Genomic DNA, 22,975 nt, shown 5'->3' with positions numbered 1-22,975 from the left:
GACTGAAAGGCCTCATTAATATGCAAGTCATTTCAGGTCATTATTATTTGATTCTTTTGTCTTCTCAGGTGTAAATGGCCCATTATTCATGATCATTCACGCCTCCACGCATACTGTGTTTCTTGACAAAAAGTTACTTACAAAAACTAAATCAATATATTGTTTTATATGAAGGAGTAGGCAGCATAATTTTTACATAATTCTGAAGCAAAAACTCTAGTCTACAACCTCCAATACCCAGAAGTCTTATGAACACAGATTTAATATACTTTTTTTGGCCTTATTTCAGTGACTTCAGTTTTTTGTTTTTTCAATAACCACGCATAAACGTTACTCCTTCAAAAACACAAACATGTACATACATGTTCCTCACATATTATTGTAGCCTAGTTTGTGCTGAATACAGTGTAATGACACTTGTGTCATTAATGTGTTTATGAACAAATGAAAAAAGCACAAATGTCAGGGCATGTCAAAAATCAGCCTCAGACTCCAGAGGGTTAAAGTGCATATTGCAGGTTTACATTTTTTTTCGAGATGAATATATAACCTTGTACAAAAATACCATATAAAAAGGTAATTTAGTAGATAAAGTGACGGTCTCTGTAAAAACGCTTTTTTTTCAGCGTCGCGTCATTTTACGTCACTACAGGGAGATGTTCGCAGAGCTCTGTGTTGATTCAGTGCAGAATATATTGGTATTTAGCAACAGCGGCCGTGAATCAGTGTGTTTGCGGTAGTTTTTGTATTCTATTTATCATCGTAATGGTAAATTATTGTGTTTGTGGACGTTGCACAAACTTCAGCAGTACTGAGGTTTACTAACAAGAAAAGCTACGCTCCTATCTTCTGTGCCGGGGTTTGTTTTGTGCAGGTAAAGAGACGGGACTTCACTTCTGCATCTGCGTCGAAAAACACGTTCATTTTAGACTGGAGGATTATCATCCTGGCGATATGATGGAGTTCAACATTGTAATAGCCTACTTCTGTAAATGATTATATTAAATGAATAAACTTACACACGCTATGCTTCTTCACCGTTTTTACTTGAATCAATTTCAACACTGATGAATACAAATTATGTACACATGCATAGTCTCACACTCACACAAAACAGTTTTGAATGATGTGCTGGTAATGTAAATACTCCAATTTCATGCATGCCATGTATGTAAACTTATATATACATTCAAGTTCACACAACTACATAATCACGGCGTCATATACATCCTCACACTATCAGTGAATGGGCACGGAATAAACTCATAACACAGAATTAATGAATAAAGGATAACATGAAACACATACAGTAGCCTAACACTATATGTTTGGCCGCCGGCGGGAGACATGATCACGGATCCGTCAGAGATGCAGCTCGATGAAGACTTACGGTGCACATTTTAAGTTTTGTGTTTGATTATTACATTTGCTAACTACCAAATCAGTCGTGATGAGAAACGGCTATATCACGTAACGTTAGTGTGGACGGATATTAACACGTGTGACATACGCTTGATCAAAGTTTATTCGTTTCTGTTATTAGTAATCAGTTACTCCTAGATGACCAATAGCTTTGCTATTGCCTGATTCATGATAATAATCTGTACAATATTGTGATCTGAGCACATGTCGTTACCTAACGTTATATCTATAAGCTAACACCGGCCTCTGTCCTGTTCTCCACTGCTTCTCCTCACACAACAGCTCAATTTGTCTCTTTTGACCGTTATTCTGTCTAATTCTGGCCTTTTCCTGCTCTCTTGACCACATAGCAGGCTAATTGTATGGCTGTGATTAGTTATACGAGTATAAATAAGCATTTACAATTTCCTCAGCATCCGAACTGTCATTGCAATCCATTGTTTTCCTATAGTTTATATTGATCACACTCCCTTCATTGACGTCACGTCCGATTTGGCATTTTTCATATGCGGAAGTAAAATTTTCTCACAAAAAACGACTCCAGAAGCCTATGTAGCGTATTTATGCGTGTTTTTTCAAGAAAATTTATTTCATACATTATTTTTCTATACATTGAATCACTAAAGCTCTAACCTGCAATATGCCCTTTAAGTTGGCTTGAAAAAGCCGGTCCAGAAAGTTTGAAGTAGTTTTAAAAGTTTGAAGTAGTTTTAAAAGTTTTCAGTTTGAAAGTTTTAGTTTTAGTTTAGTACTAGATAGATAGATAGATAGATAGATAGATAGATAGATAGATAGATAGATAGATAGATAGGGGTGGTTGCTAAGGTGTTGCTATGCGGTTGCTAGGGTACTCGGAGTGGTTGCTAAGGTGTTGCTATGCGGTTGCTAGGGTACTCGGGGTGGTTGCTAGGGTGTTGCTTTGCGGTTGCTAGGGTACTCGGGGTGGTTGCTAAGGTGTTGCTATGCGGTTGCTAGGGTACTCGGGGTGGTTGCTAAGGTGTTGCTATGCGGTTGCTAGGGTACCTGGGGTGGTTGCTAAGGTGTTGCTATGTGGTTGCTAGGGTACTAGGGGTGGTTGCTAAGGTGTTGCTATGTGGTTGCTAAGGTGTTGCTATGCGGTTGCTAGGGTACTCGGAGTGGTTGCTATGCGGTTGCTAGGGTACTCAGGGTGGTTGCTAAGGTGTTGCTATGCGGTTGTTAGGGTACTCGGGGTGGTTGCTAAGGTGTTATACGGTTGCTAAGGTATTTTGGGTGGTTGCTAGGGTATTGCTATGAGGTTGCTAGGATATTCTAGGAGGTTGCTATGCTGTTCTGGGTGGTTGCTATGCGGTTGCTAGGTACTCTGTGTGGTTGCTGTGCAGTTGCCATGGTGTTCAAGGTGGTTGCTTGGGTGATCTGGGTGGTTGCTATGATAGATAGATAGATAGATAGATAGATAGATAGATAGATAGATAGATAGATAGATAGATTAAAACGATAGAAATAGATAGATTTAGTTTGATAGATAGATAGATAGATAGATAGATAGATAGATAGATAGATAGATGATAGATAGATTGATAGATAGATAGATAGATAGATAGATAGATAGATAGATAGATAGATAGATAGATAGATAGATAGATTTAGTTTGATAGATAGATTAGAAATATGGATAGATAGGTTTAGTTTGATAGATAGATAGATTTAGTTTGATAGATAGATAGATAGATAGATAGATAGATAGATTTAGTTTGATAGATAGAGAGATAGATTTAGTTTGATAGATTTAGTTTGATAGATAGATAGATAGATAGATAGATAGATTTAGTTTGATAGATAGATTAGAAAGATGATAGATAGATAGATAGATAGATAGATAGATAAATAGATTTAGTCTGATAGATAGATAGATAGATAGATTAGAAATATGGATAGATAGATTTAGTTTGATAGATAGATAGATTAAGTTTGATAGATAGATAGATAGATAGATTTAGTAGATAGATAGATAGATAGATAGATAGATAGATAGATAGATTTAGTAGATAGATAGATAGATAGATAGATAGATAGATAGATAGATAGATAGATAGATAGATAGATAGATTTAGTTTGATAGATAGATTAGAAAGATGATAGATAGATAGATAGATAGATTTAGTTTGATAGAGAGATTAGAAAGATGATAGATAGATAGATAGATAGATAGATAGATAGATAGATAGATAGATAGATAGATAGATAGATAGATAGATAGATAGATAGATAGATAGATAGATAGATAGATAGATAGATAGATTTAGTTTGATAGATAGATAGATTAGAAATATGGATAGATAGATTTAGTTTGATAGATAGTTTAGGTTTGAGTGATAGATAGATAGATAGATAGATAGATAGATAGATAGATAGATAGATAGATAGATAGATAGATAGATAGATAGATAGATAGATAGATAGATTTAGTTTGATAGATAGATAGATATAGATAGATATATAGATTTAGTTTGATAGATAGATAGATAGATAGATAGAGAGATAGATAGAGAGATAGATTTAGTTTGATAGATAGATAGATAGATAGATAGATAGATAGATAGATAGATAGATAGATAGATAGATAGATAGATAGATAGATAGATAGATAGATAGATTAGTTTATGAGTTTCAATGAGTTTCAATGGATTAGAAATAGTTCATAGAAGGGCACTTGAGTCTAATTGAGTTTTTGAGTCTAATGGGCTTCCGTAGTTTAAATTTGAATTTTGACAGTTGGAGTTTGAAAGTCTTGGCTCATTTGAACATTCCGTCAATGAAAGTAAATGGGATTTTTCCGAGTTTTGATTACCATTTTTAGGAAAACCGTAAGTCCGATCAGTTAGAAAAGATATAGCAACTAACTTCAGAATAGTCTGAAGGTCTGACCCGAGTTTGGTGGTTGTAGAGTTAAAGCTCTAGGAGGAGTAGAAGTCAACGGTTTTAGGGTAAGAAGAAGAATAATAAGTTTAAATAGCATTTCAGTAAGTTGGCTTTTTCAAGCCAACTTAATAATCTTAAATAGCATTACAGTAAGTTGGCTTTTTCAAGCCAACTTAATAAGTTTAAATAGCATTACAGTAAGTTGGCTTTTTCAAGCCAACTTAATTACTCAAAAACCTGTGACACATTTGTACACAATGTAGGCTACTTTTTACATGCGCGTGTGAGTGCGTGCGTGTTGGAACTAAGCAACCAATTGTGTATGGAACGCGAACGGGGCCAAATGTCTTTAAACGAAACGCGTGACTTTTGACCGTGTCAACACGCACTATTTGTTCGCGTTAACGAACGGTGGCGTTCCAAAAATATTCTTGTCGCTTTATAATATTAATATTGAACCACTGTACTCACATGAACTGATTTAAATGTTTTTAGTACGTTTATGGATCTTGAGAGAGGAAGTGTCCATTGCTCCCTATGGAGGCCTCACTGAGCCATCGTATTTCAACTAAAATATCTTAATTTGTGTTCTGAAGATTAACGAAGGTCTTACGGGTGTGAAACGGCATGAGGGTAAGTAATAAATGACAGAATTTTCATTTTTGGGTGAACTAACCCTTTAAAAGGCAGGTAATTCACAGGGTTGAATTTCACAATTCAATTACTCACAGAGACAAGGAGATGTTAATAATTCTGAATTTGAGGGGTCAGCAATTTTACTATTTGATACATTTACACTTTTTATTTAATTCAGAATGAAATCATTGTGATTGATGAATCTGAATATAGGTGATGTGTACATTTATTTAGAAACTGGATTTGATATTTTAAAATGCACTGTCTGTCCAAAATTACAGACTTTCCCGCTGTTGGTGCATATTAACCATCATCCTGTCATTGTTTCTTTTCTGTTTCAAAAAGCAGACTTTATATTTATCATTCCAGGTCCTGATTAGGAGACGCAGAGAACATGAAGCTATGTGCCGTGCTGCTTACATTTATCAAGCAGTAAAAATACTCAAAACTAAACAGAAGCATTTTGAAATTTTATGACAACCGTCATTTATTACACTGCATTCATTCAACAACAATGTTTACACATGCTTTACACTTTCAAATTTCAGTTTTTAATCTGATCAAGTGTTTACATGTCCTATCGAACAGATTAGAAAAGGTTTAAACCACCCCTTACAATCAGAATGAAATTTTAAAATCTGATTTGGCACATTTATTCTGAATGACATGGTTGCATGTGACTTAAAGGGATAGTTCACCCAAAAATGAAAATTCTGTCATCATTTACTCACCCTCAGCTTGTTCCAAAGCTGTATACATTTCTTCTGTTAAAAACCACCACTGACTTCCATAGTTTTTTTTTTTTTTTTTCTACTATGGAAGTCAATGTTGGCCCAAAGCAGCCTGGTAACAAACTTTCTTTAAAATGTTTTTTGGAACAAGCTGAGGGTGAGTAAATGATGATAGAATTTTCATTTTTTTGGTGAACTATCACTATAATTCGACTGTGCAACTAGTCCGATTACAAATTAATTATTAGGGTCCATGTAAATGCAGCTATTGTATAGTCCCAAATGATACACAATCACATCACATAGGCTGCTTGGCAACCCTATAACTTTTTTAAATCTGAAGTTATAGCAGCAACATTAGCTGTGTTTACATGGGCTCTAATAATCAGACTTTAATCAGACTAGTAGCACAGATGGAATAAAAAGTCACATGTAACCACATTAGTTGAAATGAATTGGCCGGGTCCAATTGACATTTCATTCGGATTGAAAGGGCATGATTAAAGCTTTTTTAAAATCTGTTCGATTAAAACTGTTCGAATCAATTCGACTATCAAATATAATCCAAAATCTCCTTCCTCTCATCATCTCATCAGCAAGCTTCTTGTTTTGGGCGTTGAAAGGGGCATTTTTACTGCTTGATAAATATAAACAGCATGGCACAAAGCTTAATGTGCTTATCGTCTCCTAATTAGGACCCATAACAGATAAATGTTAAGTGTGTTTTTAAAACAAAGAAAAGCTGTGTAGTGTAGTCGTGCAATGTACCAACTGCTTTGACATGATTATCGGGTTAACTAACTTGTATGCAAGGGCTCACAAACTACTGAGTGTTCGAACTTACAAAGTGTACGCCTGCCTAAAGGGTTAGTTCACACAAAAATGAAAAAAAAATGACTCACCCTTATGTCATTCCGAACATGCAAGAATGTGTTGTTCATCTTCGAAACATAAGTGAAGATATTTTAATGAAATCTGAGAGTTATCTCCCTCAATTTACAGACCATGCAACTAACACTTTGATACTTCAAAAAGTTCATAAAGAGATTGTAAAAGTGATCCATATGAATGGAGCAGTTTAGTCCAAATTTGAACATGAACTTCAAAGAGACTTGTTCGCTTAATGCAATATACAGTTTGAGTTTAGACTTTTATTCACATATAACCATTAATTAGCGAACATAAATGGAATCTCAACTGTACGTGTTTGTATGTGCACTTGTGTATTAAATTTGTTCATTATATAAAGTGATCGAGTTTATTCAGAAAATTTGGACTAAACCTCTCAATATTCATTAGATTAGATTTACGATCTGTATGAACTTTTGTTTTAAACATCAAAGTGGCAGTTGTGTAGACTGTCAATGGAGGGACAGAAAGCTTTCAGATTTTATTAAATTATCTTTATTTGTGTTTTGAAGATGAATGAAAGTCTTAACAGGTTTGGAACGACATGAATTCATGTCATGATAAAAACAAATAATGTAACACAATATATACATGATATTTTAATGATTTCAAAATACTATCAAAAATTTTAAAAAACTTCATAATCGCAATTCATTTAGGCTACATGAAATATGCCCTTACTGTATTTCTTGCTTTCATGTACAGAAAGATGTATTTTTGAGGAGGCTGCAACAACGACTAAAGCCAGGGAACGACTGTAAGGCCGATTATAAATAAACTAATAAACTGATCTTGCCCAAACACGTCGAGTCAGAGCCAGTTGTGTTCAGTCTGTTTATAATCTGTAAGTATTTAAGTATTTAATCGTTAAAATGTAAGTTCTTTGAGAATTTGTGCACTGTTTATTATCTAAATGTAATAATGTACACTGTCAATCAAAGATATTGAGATTTGGAAGATTTAATTTATTTTATTCCTTTGATGGAAAATTTTCGGCATCATTTTTCTAGTCTTCAGTGCCACTTGATCTTTGATCATTCTAATATGCTGAATTGATGCTTGGACATTTCTTTTGAAATGTGCTGCTTCATATTTTTGTGTTCTTGAGCATCAAATCATCATATCCATGGGTTTCAAAGACGTCACTTCCGCTATGCCCGCCGCCATATTTGTGTCCGGTCACAGCTGCGCGCTCTGTTTAAGTCTATGGTGACAGCAGCTACAACTACCAGAGGAAGGCCAACAAAACACTCTCAGAAGGTTCACAACAAATTTACAATATGTCTGGGATATGTGGTGCTGTTACCCAGCTAACAATTTTTGGTTCCCAGAACGTTCCGGGAACGTTCGTTTCTGGTTCCCAGAACGTTCCCGGAACGTTCCCAGAACAAAGATTCTAACGTTCCCTGTTGGTTCTCCAGGAAAGTTTTCTTTACGTAAATAGAACGTTCCCTTTAGGTTAGGGGAACGTTCCCGGAAGGTTCCCGAACGTTCCCGGAACGTTGCGGGAACGTTCGGGAACGTTCCGGGAACGTTGCGGGAACGTTCCGGGAACGTTCTTAGAAGGTTCCCAGAACGTTCTCAGAACGTTCCCCTAACCTATACATCCAGATATTCAAATAACACAGTCTACAAAAAATAGTCTACTTAGTTTATTGCTCAAAAATAAAAGAATCATACGAATATATTATTACAATAAATTTCATTTACAGAAACAATCTATAAATAAGTCATATACATATTTTTTTTAAACAACACATATCATACAATTCCATTGAAAACATTAATAACCATGAACATGAAAATTCTAAAACTTTAAGAATCATAATAATTTAATAAATGTTAACAGTTCATATATCATATGCTAATTATTATCAAATATATCACGAGAAACTATAGTCATTGCTTATTGTTCAGAAAACATAAGAATTGTTTGAACCATGAATAATATTATTAAAATAATTATTATCGAATATGAGAAACTATAGTCATTGCTTATTGTCCAGAAAACATAATAATTGTTTGAACCATGAATAGTAATATTATTAAAATAAGTTTTATCAAATATGAGAAACTATAGTAATTGCTTATTGTTCAGAAAACATAAGAATTGTAAGAACCATGAATAGTAATATTATTAAAAGAAATATAATTTGTATTTACAGAAACAATCTCTATAATCTATATACATAAACCATGAACATATTTTAAACAACAAATACAAAATTGAACGTAACAATCATGAACATGAAAATTCTAAAACTTTAAGAGATTATAATAATTTAATAAATGTAAACAGGTCATATATCATATGCTAATTATTATCAAATATATCACGAGAAACTATAGTCGTTGCTTATTGTTCAGAAAACATAAGAATCGTAAGAACCATGAATAGTAATATTATTAAAAGAAATATAATTTGTATTTACAGAAACAATCTCTATAATCTATATACATAAACCATGAACATATTTTAAACAACAAATACAAAATTGAACGTAATAATCATGAACATGAATATAATAAAACTTAGAGTTATAATAATTTAATAAATGGGCTATATTATCGTATACTAATTATTATCAAATACATCATGAGAAAGCCACATTTTAATTTAAACAACATATTTACACATCATATAATGAAATATGAAAAAAATATTTCACCACACATCTTCAATTCCCCATCATCTGCAAATCAAAAACAAATACACGAAAAGGACATGAGTCAAATTATAAACATTTCACTGTGCTGTTGAGTAATAGTTATGTCATTGCAGTTTTGCCGATGTCTTGTGGACTGATTGTTATGCGCTGATATTATGATATGCATTGTAAAAATACATCACTCAGGTAGTACTGATATATGATACTACATAGGCTATTTTATTTCCCCTCACACTACAACAAATCTTTAAAACTTAATAGTATTATTCAGAACAGAACAAGAATGAAAAATCTAATATATAAACGTCAAGCCAAAATGAATTCATTTAAAACTTGAAACAGAAACCGGCGTTATAACCTACCTCTCTCATTTGGCACAAATCCAAATGTTATATCACCGATGTATTTGGATGCTAAACTATTATTTAAACTCTGTGATTGTACACAGACTATTTAAAATGAGGAGTGTAACTTTTTATATAGTTGACTGTATTTTATTTTGACAATGAACAGGCTGCAATGTCAAGTTACTAAAAATTCTTATGTTGTGCGTGCCCGTGAGGCGCCGGCGCTATCACTTGAATTTTCTTATAAAAGCGGAAAAAACTTAAAATACTTAGAAGTTTATGGTCATAAGAGTAACATCATTCATTCGAATCTGTGAAGGGTTAGGCTTATTATTTTTGTACACTCACAATAAAAACAAAACATTGCTTGTAAAATAAAGAAAACAAAAGTAATTTTCGGCCGTCTCCTTTTCCTTTGAGCTTCTCAAAAATGAACCGAAACTCAGCATATAGTCTATTACTTGTCGCAGTTTTTTCTTTCATTTTTTTTTAATCTGTTAATCGTTTAAGTGAAATATATTTCGCGTATAGGCATAGGCTGTTTATTCCTTTTATATGATTTTACCCTATTTTTTTCTCCGAGAAGCGCTGCCGGTGCGTGATGATGATGATGAATATGAATCCTCGTGTTCTGTTGTTTATTCTGCTATTTGTGCCTGTATTGTAGGCTAAAACTAAACCCCTGGATTTTTTGTCTTCATTCTAATTTTGTTTAATTATAATTTAGCATAATCTTGTCGGTTAATGAAAGGTGAAAGGATAATGATCGCGTCGGTTGAAAGTCAGGGGGAAAAAACGAAAGGATATTGACAAGGCAACATTTCTCATTTTCGTTTAGTTTAGGTTTTTCAACTATTATTTATATTTTATTATATTTCAGGTTTATTTCGATTAGCATAAATGTTTTTAATAGTTTTAGTTTTTGTTAGTTAACTATAATTGTTACAAATGTAGCGCAAAAGCGCAATAGGCTAGTGGCCATAGATGTGCTGGATGTGATGGCGCATGAGAAATATACGCATGACAAAGCAAGGAAGACTGTTCCAGAAGTCGCGATACAGTGTTTGGGTTAATTATTAATAACTGTGTGGATCCATTTGAGAAAAACGAGTCTCTAATTTTTCATTACTTGTTTAAGATTTATTATATATGCGAATATTTAGAAATAGTCTAGTTTTTAGGTCATAAATCTACTCGATAGAATTGATGAGTCATGCCATGATATAAACTGAATGTCAGAGTCATACTGAGTAATAAAAAAGAGCCTATTAATGACAAAACAATGGTGTAGGCTACCACCAACTCTTACTGACATAGCATTGATAATTGATAATCTCAAAACAAAATTAGCATTATTGCTTACCATTTTAAATGCCTGTGTGGGGCAAATTTTAGCACCATTGAAATAAGGTCTTCCACGTCAGCTGCCTTTAAAGACCTAAAAAGCTTTTGCGTTGCTCCTAGAAGAAAGAATAACATAGAAGGTTGATTTATGCGAAAATTGGTGTTAGATTTGAGATATGGTACCATAACAATATTTATTTTATTTCAAAGTGCAAAATACAAAACAATGATTGATAGTAGTTGTGGAAAAAAAAACTTGCCTATAATTATATCACAGATAATTAAGTCTTTGAAGGCTAGTTTCCCTTTTTTCCCTTTTAAACTGTAGGCACTCAAGACGTTGTTTGATGCAACCTTGCGCAACATTTTGCGCACGGCTGCCCCTGAATTTGTTCCTCCAAGCGATCGAAGGTAGTTCATCTGTTAGAAAAAAACAAACAAAAAAATCATAATTAAACAACACTGTTATTTAGAATTTTGCCATTATGATAGCAGCTGAAAGAGTGTTTTGTTTGTTTGAATGAATGGAAACTGTTGAATCCTTGGCCTCATGAAAGTTTTTTAATGAGGAAGGGAAAGAGAGACAGAAGCGCGTTCATCTCCATTGTTAAGATTTACTGTACTTTGCAACAACACCTGTTCAAATATATTTTATTTTGAAATGTCTTTATCGTAATTATAGTTTTTAATTAATTGCTTTTAAACTTAACAAATAACTTCTGTTTAGGGTAACTAAACAAATCAATACATTTCATTTTGTAACTAAACAAATCAATACATTTCATTTTAAGGCTTTCGCGCAACTTGTTTCCGTCACAACAAGGCAGACATGCACAGGTTTACTAAGAGCAAAAATGTAAAATCAATAAGATAACTGAGGAATTAGTCATCAGATGCCATGTCCGTTATTTGCAGCAAAAATCTGCAAAAATACAGCAAAAATCTGTATCTCAAACAGATTAATTGGGGGCGCGGAGCTAAATAAGTTATTTCACCACCTGCGTGACATCATTAACTATATCATGAATTTTATGATAACGATTGTAAAAATGTGGAAGTGAATGTGTTTGCATCCGTAGGAAATCTTCCCCTACTATGCTAGTTAAGCTGGAGATCAGGAATAAAACACTTCGCAAATTATAATTGGATTTCCCAGTGTAATTTGAATTTAACAAATTATATGTCTTTTTTACGCCTTCTTAATTCAAATTGTATTTAAATTTGAAACCTTAAAGAGCGATGAGGTTAAAAACACTGAATAGTTGTGATAACGTTATGACAACGAAGCGCGCGTCTGTCTCTGGATCAGCGCTAAAGCACATTTGAATTTAGCAGTGATTTTTTTGCATTTTATTCTTGCCATAATCCTAATCAAACACTGGGTGTATTACACTTCAGAATTATACCTTAACTGAATATAGGCTAAGAGTGGTCCAGACCAACCGAAAGTATGTACAGAAGGTTCCAGAACGTTTCGGGAAACACATATTAACGTTAAGGTACAGCTTAAGGTATAATTTAAGAGCCGTAGAGTTAAGAAGGTTTCGAACTGTTCCTTAGGAGGTTGCTTAAGGTATATCTTCTTAATTGCGACGTTAGGTGCTGTCCACGGCGCTGGTGCTGAATTGGTTGATATCGATGGCTCGAGAATCGATAATTAACTCTATACAGGGGCTGCTTCACTGCATTATGTGAGAAATACGTGTTCTTTATAAAAAGAAGCACTTCAGAAGTAGAAATTGCATTTATCGGGACTCATGGGATGTTATAAATGTAATCCAAATTGCAAACTAAATCTATAATGTAATTTATCTATATTCTGGGGGCGCGGAGCCCCCATCAGCCTGAGTTTAAGGCCGTTATTTTTGAACAGTTTTAATTCCTTTGAGACGCGTCATGCAGCTGACAGACATGTAGGTATCGCGTTTATATCGTTTTTTTCATGTTTAATTCAAAATATTCACCAACCATTTAACTATAACTTAAAAACACCGAATAGTTGTGATACATGGCAAGCGCGGAGCGCGCGTCTGGCTCTGGATCAGCGCTAAAGCACTGTAGATGTCGCAGATAAAGAGCATTTTCTCGCTGAATATTTTGGTCACTTGAAAGTTTATTTTTGTTATAAATGTTGTTATAAATAATTGAATACTTGTTTGGGTATTGTATATTTTATTTGCATGATAGCTAGCAATAGTGACATCTAGTGGAGTACATGACTAGCGTTTGATATGTGACTTTTTTTGCTGCGTGAGCAACGGAAAACATGAGGTGATGACACGAATTGAGAGGTGATCTGATCTGACACAAAGATTGAGAATTTGATAAGAAGATGTCTCATAATGTCTCCTGGATCCTTATTGAAAGGCACACGGTATGTTTGCTTATATTTTGTTCATAATTTAAGGTAGCTATTGTGTGTATTATGTTTAATAAGCTATGGGCTTAATTGAACGACGTCATGGCAAAATTCACTTCACAAATTTGATTGTAATTTGTATTTATTTTCAGTTTTTTCACGGTGTTCATTTGATGGGTGATGTCGACTGTCTCTACTCCTAAGAAGAAGACATTAAAATTGAAGCAATCATAGGCATCAGTTGAACCGTGTTTTTTTTAGTCACGGAGAAAAAATTCAGGAGTCGTTATAGTGAAAAAACGTGTATTCACATTCCCTGGAAGAGTGCCAGATTTCATCGTGGAAAAAGAAAGATCGTTGTCAGACTTCGACGTGAAGAGCATCCAATCGACCCCGCTGGAAAACTGCAGCCATTGGTGATGGAGAAGATTCAGGGAGCAACGCGATTTCGTCGCATTGAAACTCCATTGTTTATCGTGACTGCATTCCTTGCCGTGCAGAAGAGCAACGCAAGAAGTTATTGCTGCAGTGACGAGATAGCCACAAGGCGACAACGTTGCAAAGTTTTATGACAATTCGGTTGTCAATAAGAGTTGCTACCTTTGGGTTCACAGGTCAGACTGTATCTTTTCAGCTTGAAATTTAATTTCTTGGTTTATGCTGCCTTAACATTTTTTTATAGTTGAAATTGTATGCAAATGGTTGAAACAAATATTTGCTTAGTTTATAGAAGTGTGTAACTTGTTTAATAATTGTCATTGAGCATTTTCTTGTGGTATTACAGCTTGCTATTAGTGTTTAAAGCTGAATAATAGTGTGGTTTAAAGACCAAGTGACCAAGTGATTAGAATCAAGTGATTAGACCAAGTGATTAAAGCTCTTGAAGATGAAAAGGCACAATTAGAGGAGAAATTAGAAACTGAAATTGATGTCTCAGACAGACAAAAATGTGAAGAATGCTTAGCTGAAGTTAATGCAGATCTGGAAGTTAAAAGAGACTCCAGGAATCATCATCATGAGTTGAGCAAGAAGTTAGGTGATCAGAAAGAGAAAGGCGTCCAACAGAAAAAATGCTTGAGTTGAGACGTGACGAGTTAGTTAAAAGAGAACGGAAGTTTATGTTCACATACTTAAACTTTAAAGCTGAAGCTCAGTTTATCAGATCTAAACTGAAAGAAGAGTGCTCTAAAACCGAGTTAGACAACATGATGGTAACTGCAGAAAAACGTGAAGCAGAGTTATATGAGAGCATTCGTGCATTGAACGTCCCATCTCAAGATATAAGAAGGAGAATGGATAGCTGCGCTTCGGTTACTAGTGAAATAACTGCACTGAAAAGAGGCTGCGCACAAGTTGGTACTAAAGTGTTTGATGCGGAGGCTGTAAAAGAAACACTCCTCCAGCTACTTCAAAGAGATGACGCCAGGTCAGTTTATGGATCAACTGTTTCGAGAGCTGAACGAGATAGTCAGCAGGGAAGCCATATGTCAGTAAAAAGAGCGGAAGCAGCGGCACGCTTAGCTGCGAAACGTGCTGAACTGAAGAGAGAAAAAGAAATCTCAGCTCAAAGAAAAGAGGTGCTAGCCCAACAAGAGAGGTTAAAAATGCTGGAGGAGCAAAGGGATCTTGAAGTCATGGAAGCTGAATACTTTGTGTATGCAGAAGTGGAATCAAGATTGAACGCTGAAATAGGAGATACTAAAGAGAGAAGCACATTGCCTCCATGTCAGCACCCTCTGCAACACAATAACCCTTCATGCATCAAGGTTTCCCAAGAAACTTTAGCTCAACCTTGGTCTGAAAAGGAGCTGGGGACGAAAGTAGATGAGGTCTTGTTAGTGAAGGCATTAAAAGAATCCCTGATGATGACCAAACTTCCAGCTCCAGAGCCATTCACGTTTACAGGTGATCCACTCAAGTTCACTGAATGGCGCACTTGCTTTAAAGCTTTGATTGAAACGAACTACACAACCCCAGCGCAGAGGCTGTTCTATCTTAAAAGGTACATAAGTGGAGATGCACTTAGTGTACTAGAGGGAACCTTTTATAGGAGTGATGAGGATTCATACACTCAAGCTTGGGATGCCCTGATCAAACGCTATGGACACCCTTTTGTAGTTGAAAGAGCATTTAGGGCAAAGCTGAGTAATTGGCCAAAAATCAGACCTAAGGAATCACAGAAGTTAAGGGAGTTTAGTGATTTCCTCATCTCCTGCAAAAATTCAATGCCTCATGTAGTAGGTCTAGAAGTTTTGGACGATTGTGAAGAAAACCAAAAATTGCTTCAATTTCTTCAACAGTTGGATGAAAGGGTTCAACACAACAAAGAAGGACATGTGGAAATGCCCTTACCTTTCAGAGAGCTTCCTCAATTACTAAACAATAAGCAGCATGCTACAGTTCATTTGAAGCATTTGAAAAGAAAACTGGAGAAAAGTCCTAAGTACAGAGAGGACTATTTGAGATTTATGAACAGTGTCTTTAAAGTTGGTGATGCCAAAGATGCAGATGCCACACCAAAAGAAGGCAATACTTGGTACATTCCGCACCATGGGAATAATTCTTAAGAAGCAGACATTATAATTGAAGCAAACAAAGGCATCAGTTGAAGCGTGTTTTTTCTAATCACAGAGAAAAAAATCAGGAGCCGTTATATATATGAATTTAGCAGTGAATATTTGCAGTTTATTTTTTTGCCATAATTCTAATCTAACACTGGGTGTATTACAGCTTCAGAATTATATTCGTATAGACTGTCAACAGTGATAAGGTACAGCTAAGAGTGGTCCTAACCAACCTTACGAAAGATAGTTGTACATTTAAGTGACTTATGTATTACCAGCTTGGTCCTTTTGTCCTTATTTCCCAGTTCTGTGTTTAGCGTATTCAGCTCATCCACAGTCTGGCATGGTCCATTTTCCAGGATGTCCCCCCCTTCCTCAGTCACTGTCACCGTCCCAGCAACAGCAGCCAGTATGCTTCTTTGCATCGCTAAGATGTCTTGCTGGGTTTCTGCAATGTCTTGCAGTTTTTGCAAGACTTTTGTGCGATAGTCTGTGAAGCAATATTGCAGATTGGTACTTGAAAATACAGTATAGTGTGAAAAATCAAAAACGTGACTTACTCTTTGTTGCTGCTTCTGAAGAACACTGGGGCTCTTCTAAGAGGAGCTGTGAGGCAGCTGTGGCATTACATTAGAATTTACTTTTCAAAGTTTAGAAGTAAATCACTCTATCTAGAATGGTTAATACAATAATATAATAATATAATGAAATTTTGTAAAATACCTTGAAGGGGTTGTGCCATACACGATAGCCGGGATGCTGGCGGTGATGCTTCTGCTGCAAAAATAAAATCCAAACAGACTTAGCATTCATAAGTTGAAGGGATAAGTATACATAAAAAAGAGAGACAAGTCAAAATGTATCTGTTGCCAGTGAGAAGGCAGAGAGAGAAATATTTTTTTTAATTATGTCTTTATACTTAAAAATATATTTGTATATTCTACAAACCATTGTCCAGAGGCTGAAAATTGGAGAATGGCTTATCTGTGAATATAAAATAAAAAGGAAAAGGCATCTAATAGGTTGGTTAAAAGTTATGTGTTAATCATGTTACATGTTTAACAACTTACATTTGGGTGGAAGAGGTTTTGAAAGGGTTTTATTCTCAGTTGGGAAAACTCTGCTATCATCTAAAATTAAAAACAGAGTTCACAAATAGAACTGAAATTAATAAAACAATTATGACACATCGTGCACTCCATAATGTTTGAGATAAATATATATATTTTTTCTTAACCCTTGTGCGATCTTTGTTTGGGGTACATTCAGGGTCTCTCTTTAAATCACTTTATAAAAGACCCACATTTCTAACTTTCATTCAAGTGGATAACATGGATAATTTGACATGGTTTAGTGTAAGATTTTTGCCCATCTTTTGGAAAATGCAGTTTTAAAAGTAAAAAAAAATCTTTCACCAGTAAATGGCTGCAGAGCTCCACCTTTTGATTTGTGCTATTTGACTAACTGAAATATATCTTTTCACAAGTTTTTTTTCAGTTGGATTCATATCTAAATATTATGAAATCACAATTATAAGAATAAAAATTACTTTTTGTCAAAGTTTATCTTTTTTTTTTTTTGCTGAATTTTTTTTTTAATAATCTTACATTACGATTAGACCCTGCTTAGAACATGGACAAAATTCATCCTCAAAAACATTATTGAATACTTACCATCTGAGGAGGAATCTGTTTCAGACAGATATCTTGTTGGCTTTTTGTGTGCCCTCTTTTTTTTCGTTGTGGAGCTTTCCTCTGTTTCAATATTTGAGGTCTCCACAACACGCCGGCATTTCTGGACACCTTTGGTGTATGAGTCTGGAAAATATGTTGTTGGTGTAAAGTATAGTTTTTTTCTTTTTTTTAAAGCAATTTTCTTGATAATTAGATATGATTTTAACAATCCTCACTGTACTGAAGATACTGTAGATTAATTTAAATAATGCAAAAACTATTAAATTACCTGTTCTTAGCCAGATTTTTTTTATTAGACACCGCCTCCACTTTCCTTTGTCTGGCATTGTGCAGTTTTTTACAAGCTGCCTTATGTTTCCAAATGTCCAGTAACAGAACGTTCCCTGAAAGAAAAAAAGGGGTTGCTTTACCATTCTTGAACAGACATTTATACTGTAAATGATTGCGAAAGCTTATTGAAACCAAAAACATACCTCTTTGGTCTCTTCCAACCACGAGGTTGGGACTAGTTCCACTGCACTGTCCTCTGTAAATTCCACCACTGCATATTTTTTTGTGTCCATCTGTTGAGATTAAATTAAACACACACACACACACACACATTATATATATATATATATATATAAATAAATGTAAAGATAAAGATATTGCATTACAGTTATTCAACAACTTATTATTGCGTATTTGCGTATTATAACATTATAAATTTAATGACCTTCACTGTTTCTTGTCCTTGATTTCTCTGAATGTCCTGTAACTGGAGATCTCAACATTGGCAGTCTAGTGCAGTGTGTGTGTGTCTGTGTGTGTTCTTTTCACCACAACGTTGTAAATTCCTGACTTTACTATCTTAGTGGGGCCAGCAGTATAAACCAGAATGTGTGTGTGTGTGTGTGTGTGTGTGTGAGAGAGAGAGAGAGAGAGAGAGAGAGAGAGAGAGAGAGAGAGAGTGAGTGAGTGAGAGAGAGAGAGAGAGAGAGAGAGAGAGAGAGAGAGAGATTGTGTGATCAGTGCTCATGCAGGATTGCTAAGAAAATCATCTCTTGTCTCTTTTCTACCATTATGGCATTTCTTGTCAGCTGCCATTCTGGAATGAGCTTCATAACTGAATGTCTTGATTGCACTTTGAAACAGCCAAGTATTCTTGAGTCACACGGATCTCTGAAAAGTGGTTCAGTTTTTTCAAAAAGTTTGCACAACAGCATCTGGGAACCTGAATCATCCAATTCTTCTCTCTCTTCGATGGCCTCGCAACAATGTCCTTCAGCAAGAATGAAGGCATTGTTAGGCCTTTTGATTTTGGACTTGGAAGTATCCACAGACAGTGGGGAATTTGACGTTTCCCCCAGCCGTTTGACCACTTGAGTAAGTGGCTGCTTTCCTGATCTTACGAGACGTTTCAGTTTCCCAAGATAGTTCTCAAATGGGAATGCGCTGCACGCATCAAGACTGCCAAAAGCCATTGCCTGTTCCGGTAGATGTACCATTGAATGTATATTGTACACCATGAAGTGACTTCCATAGAGTTCTTTTGTTTCTCCAACAAAGTATGTCATCAGCTCTTTACAGTAGCTGTTGTGGTCCACTGCCAGAGTAGGGCAGAGCAGAAGACCCAAGGCAACACTGAACGCCATGAAATGTTCATACAACTGGTCTGCCAGAATTCCCTTCAGCACGATCTTGCCAGTGTATACAGCAAACTGACGCAGTTCTGTTGCCTTCCACCTGTCGATGTCTTCTAGGTTCCTTGGTTTTCGGGCAAAACAGCTTGGAATGACCTCCCTAAGTGACAGCAGCCTTTGAGTCACTTCATTTATTTGACCAGCAGACATTCTCACCTTTCTGTCTCCTCTAACCCACTCTGTGATGAGCTTTTTCATTACACCCAGGCAGGCTTGGTGCATGTAGTCAATTGGAAATTGCTCTACCATGTCCAGTGGGAGGTTCAAAAATGGAGACATTGGAATGTCTTCATTCTCCTGACGTCTTGTCATTTCAGCACGGTATGTGGCATTGGTGCGTAGAGTGAGGTTGTCCACCTCTGGGTAAGTCACTCGACCAGAAACCCATGTGCCCTTCTGTGTGCATTTGTCGCACCCATAATACCCAGAATACTGCTTGATCTTTTTTACCATGGCTCTTGCGGGTGCGTCACACACAACACATCTGATTTTTATATCTTTTCCATCCAAACCATTTTCAAGCAGTTCCTGAATGTCCTTTATGGCTTCTTCTGTAAAATCCAGGTTTGCTGGTTTGGTGGGTCCAAGTGTCAGTGTTACAGGGAAGACACTGATGGGTGTCAGGTGAATGGCACAGAGGATGGGCCAAAGATGTGCCCTGCTGCTTTTAAAAATGGGCAGGCCATCTATATTAAATGATAGTTCCAAAGTGCTAACTCCTTCTGTTACCTCCCTTGGATAGCGCTGCAGCTGCATGTGAAGGGTCTCTCTTAAATTAAAATGGACACACTCCATTCCAGACTTTATCACTGATTTAACAAGTCTTGGAGTTTTCAGCAATGTCCTTGCTGTTGATGGAAGCTCTGGGTGTCCATTTGTTTTAAGTCCCCTCAGGAGATCATCTAAGGCATTATGTGTGATTAAGTGTTTTGTTGCCCATTCTTGTAAAAATGTTGTGAGGGAAGTTGAGGCTATTTCTTTTTCACTCTCAGTTCCTGAGATGAAATTTCCTTCACTGAGCCCATCATCCACACTGCCAGGTCCAGAACTGCAGCTTTCCCCACTGACCCCAATTTGCACACTTTCAATAACACTTGACAAGTTTTCATCAATGGAATTGATGTGTTGAGGTGCTATTGGAAGAGGTGTTATTGAATGAGGTGTTATCGGATGATCAGATGTTTCTGACGATTCCTCTCCTATAAACCTTTCAGCCAATGATCTTCGTGCATATTTCCACTGCCTTGTGTAGCGCTGCCTCTTGGATTTTGAATCCATTCTAAATTAAAAATATTAGACTTGATAAAAATGTGGTAATGGCATATTTTGCAATATTTCACTGTACCTACACTACATGGCCAAAAGAATGTGGACACTTAAACATCACACTCACTGGCAATCTTCAATCTTCTTATTGAGATTAACAGAAGTTTAGATGTTGATGTTTGGTTGAAAATGTTTCATTTGTGTGTTTGGTTTAGTTGGGCTATCGACCCTTGAATTTTCTCATTTTAGTTCTCTTTCAGTATTGTAGGTGTTTTCAGAAAACTTTTCTGCATTGATAAAGGAAGACATTAAAGATGTCTTTAACATCTAACTTTAAGTCTCAACATGGGCCAGAAAATATTGATGTTATGCTGCATGTTGCTTTATTTAAAAGCAATAACTGTGAAATCAGTAACACAGTGATGTTTATATTATCGCATGCATAATGGTTAACTGCAAGAGATTTGCATTTTACAGTGAAATTGTTTGATCCCAATTGAGGAAATGCCTGTAAAACTTTCCCTTTCAAAATTCTTTCCATACTTTTTTAAACCTCTCTGTAGATTTTTCAGACCATATTTAAACATAAATAGTAAATAAAGCAATTTTCAGCATAATATTTGGTATATAGCACAATCATATTTTCTGTTTTTGTTGTTGTTGTTTTCTTGAAGTGATGTGTCCTGCATATGCACCTCTGATACTGTCTTTAATGTTGCACTATCACAGCAAAGTCTGATTTAGATGATTGTTTGCTCCTCGTTTGCTGTTTGAGTGGCACATGTACATTTGTTAAGAGAAGTTTAAAAGAGTCATGATTAAGTTAAAGATAAACATTTTTGTGTGTGTAATAAAAATATGCACCTTGAACTCATTGTCATGTTTGAAAATCATTAAACGATTACAAAATTTTTGCCTTGAAATCACTGAAAAATTAATTTTTTTTTAGAAATTTTAGAAAACTGTATTGGGGCAACACAAATATTTCTATATACTTCTTACCTTTCCCTGAACTGTGGAGACCAGAGCAGCTGAGCACACAGTGCTTGCTGAAGCTTTGGCACTGATGGGTCAAGAGACTGGGGGAAAGGGGAGGGGGTAGAAGAGATTAGTGTTCTTGCTAACAGAAAGTGTCCATAATAACAGTTAAGTTGTGACCTGCCATTAAATAGAACAAGAAGAATTCAGCCCATCTTATTTGGGTAATTTGGATAGATAGTACTGTCCTGAATATACAGTACTAAGTCAAAAAATAGCTGAATATATAAAATTAACCCGTTCAAAAATTGCATACCCTTGATTCTTAATATTGTGTGTGGTTACCTTGTGATGGTTGTTCATGAGTCTCTAGTTTGTCCTGAACAGTTAAACTGACCACCGTTCTTCAGAAAAAATCCTTCAGGTCCTGCAAATTCTTCAGTTTACCAGCACCTTTTGCATATTTGAACCCTCTCCAGCAGTGACTGAATGATTTTGAGATCCATCTTTTCACACTGAGGACAACTGAGGGACTCAATGCTCCAGAAGAAAACATGACGCATTAAGAGCCGGGGGTGAAAACGTTTGAACAAGAAGATGATGTGCAGGATCTGGAGAATTTTTCTGAAGAACGCTGGTCAGTTTTACTGTTCAGGACAAACAAGGGACTCATGAACAACCATCACAAAACATAAAAACAGTCGTGGATCATTCAGGTAACCACACACAGTTTTAAGAATCAACGGTAGGCTATGTAAACTTTTAAATGGGGTCATTTTTATAAATTCTGCTCTTTTTTTTTCTCTTGTGCACTTTATGTAAACAACCATTATGTGAAATACTTTATTCAGAACAGATAACATGCAATTTTCATGATCCTTTTTTGTTAAAATGATTAACATTTTTTGCTGATTCTGCAAGGGGTAAACTTTTCAGTTGAGATTTAAAAAACAAACAAAAAAAAAAAATGGATTTGAGTTGGGGGTAAAACAACAAAATATTTTATTGAACAGACCATGTCTAGATAGGTAAAACAACATTAAAACATATGAAGTTACCTGAAAGTCTAAGATGACTTGTGTAGCTGCTGTTGACACAAGGAAAGGGGAGAGAAAGTAGAAATGTCTGAATATGATTTAAAATGCATTCAGTTTCATCAGTGGTTTTTGACTAAGGTTATGATGAACATGACAAATCATAGATGCAGGATGCATTTTAAAGAAGAAAAAAAAATCTTCAGTTATTTAAAGAAACCCAAATATGTCTGATTGTTAGTCATACATATACTTACAAAGCCAAAAACGTTCTGTGCTGGGCTCTTAAAAGAGCCTTTGGGTGTATTTAACTGCTGTTAACACACAATGAAAGAGGAGAGAACATGAGTATACAAATTAAAATGCTTTCAGTTGCATCAGCGATTTCTGACTTCTCAGAATGTGTAGAATTATAACTTACAATAATCAGACGACAATT

The 22,975-nt window shown here is 35.4% G+C and overlaps 2 protein-coding genes across 3 annotated transcripts; one reads left to right on the top strand and one right to left on the bottom strand.

Moving 5' to 3' along the window:
- Positions 1 to 8,236: 8,236 nt before the first annotated feature.
- LOC125244689 lies at positions 8,237 to 22,582 on the bottom strand. 2 transcript variants are annotated; one of them, XM_048154845.1, is made up of 13 exons: positions 22,561 to 22,582; positions 21,527 to 21,603; positions 18,050 to 18,139; positions 17,845 to 17,959; positions 17,556 to 17,699; positions 16,953 to 17,012; positions 16,831 to 16,866; positions 16,606 to 16,659; positions 16,443 to 16,499; positions 16,158 to 16,372; positions 11,220 to 11,379; positions 10,979 to 11,075; positions 8,237 to 9,292 (listed from the first exon to the last, which is right to left on the bottom strand). In XM_048154845.1, coding segments are annotated over exons 3-13 (1,029 nt in total). In that variant the 5' UTR covers positions 21,527 to 21,603; positions 22,561 to 22,582; the 3' UTR covers positions 8,237 to 9,291. The 2 variants fall into 2 exon arrangements, with proteins under 2 accessions (XP_048010802.1, XP_048010811.1); XM_048154854.1 differs by lacking the exons at positions 21,527 to 21,603; positions 22,561 to 22,582 and adding an exon at positions 18,292 to 18,415.
- LOC125244400 lies at positions 12,511 to 16,151 on the top strand. The gene is made up of 2 exons (XM_048154491.1): positions 12,511 to 13,333; positions 13,471 to 16,151. Exon 2 carries the CDS (start codon positions 14,389 to 14,391, stop codon positions 15,883 to 15,885), a length of 1,497 nt encoding a protein of 498 aa, XP_048010448.1. The 5' UTR covers positions 12,511 to 13,333; positions 13,471 to 14,388; the 3' UTR covers positions 15,886 to 16,151.
- Positions 22,583 to 22,975: the final 393 nt, after the last annotated feature.

This window comes from Megalobrama amblycephala, linkage group LG1 (genome assembly GCF_018812025.1).
Source record: "Megalobrama amblycephala isolate DHTTF-2021 linkage group LG1, ASM1881202v1, whole genome shotgun sequence".
In the NCBI taxonomy this organism is placed as follows: Eukaryota; Metazoa; Chordata; class Actinopteri; order Cypriniformes; family Xenocyprididae; genus Megalobrama; species Megalobrama amblycephala.
Note: the sequence above shows the minus strand (reverse complement) of the source record. Positions and strands in the feature narration are given on the sequence as shown.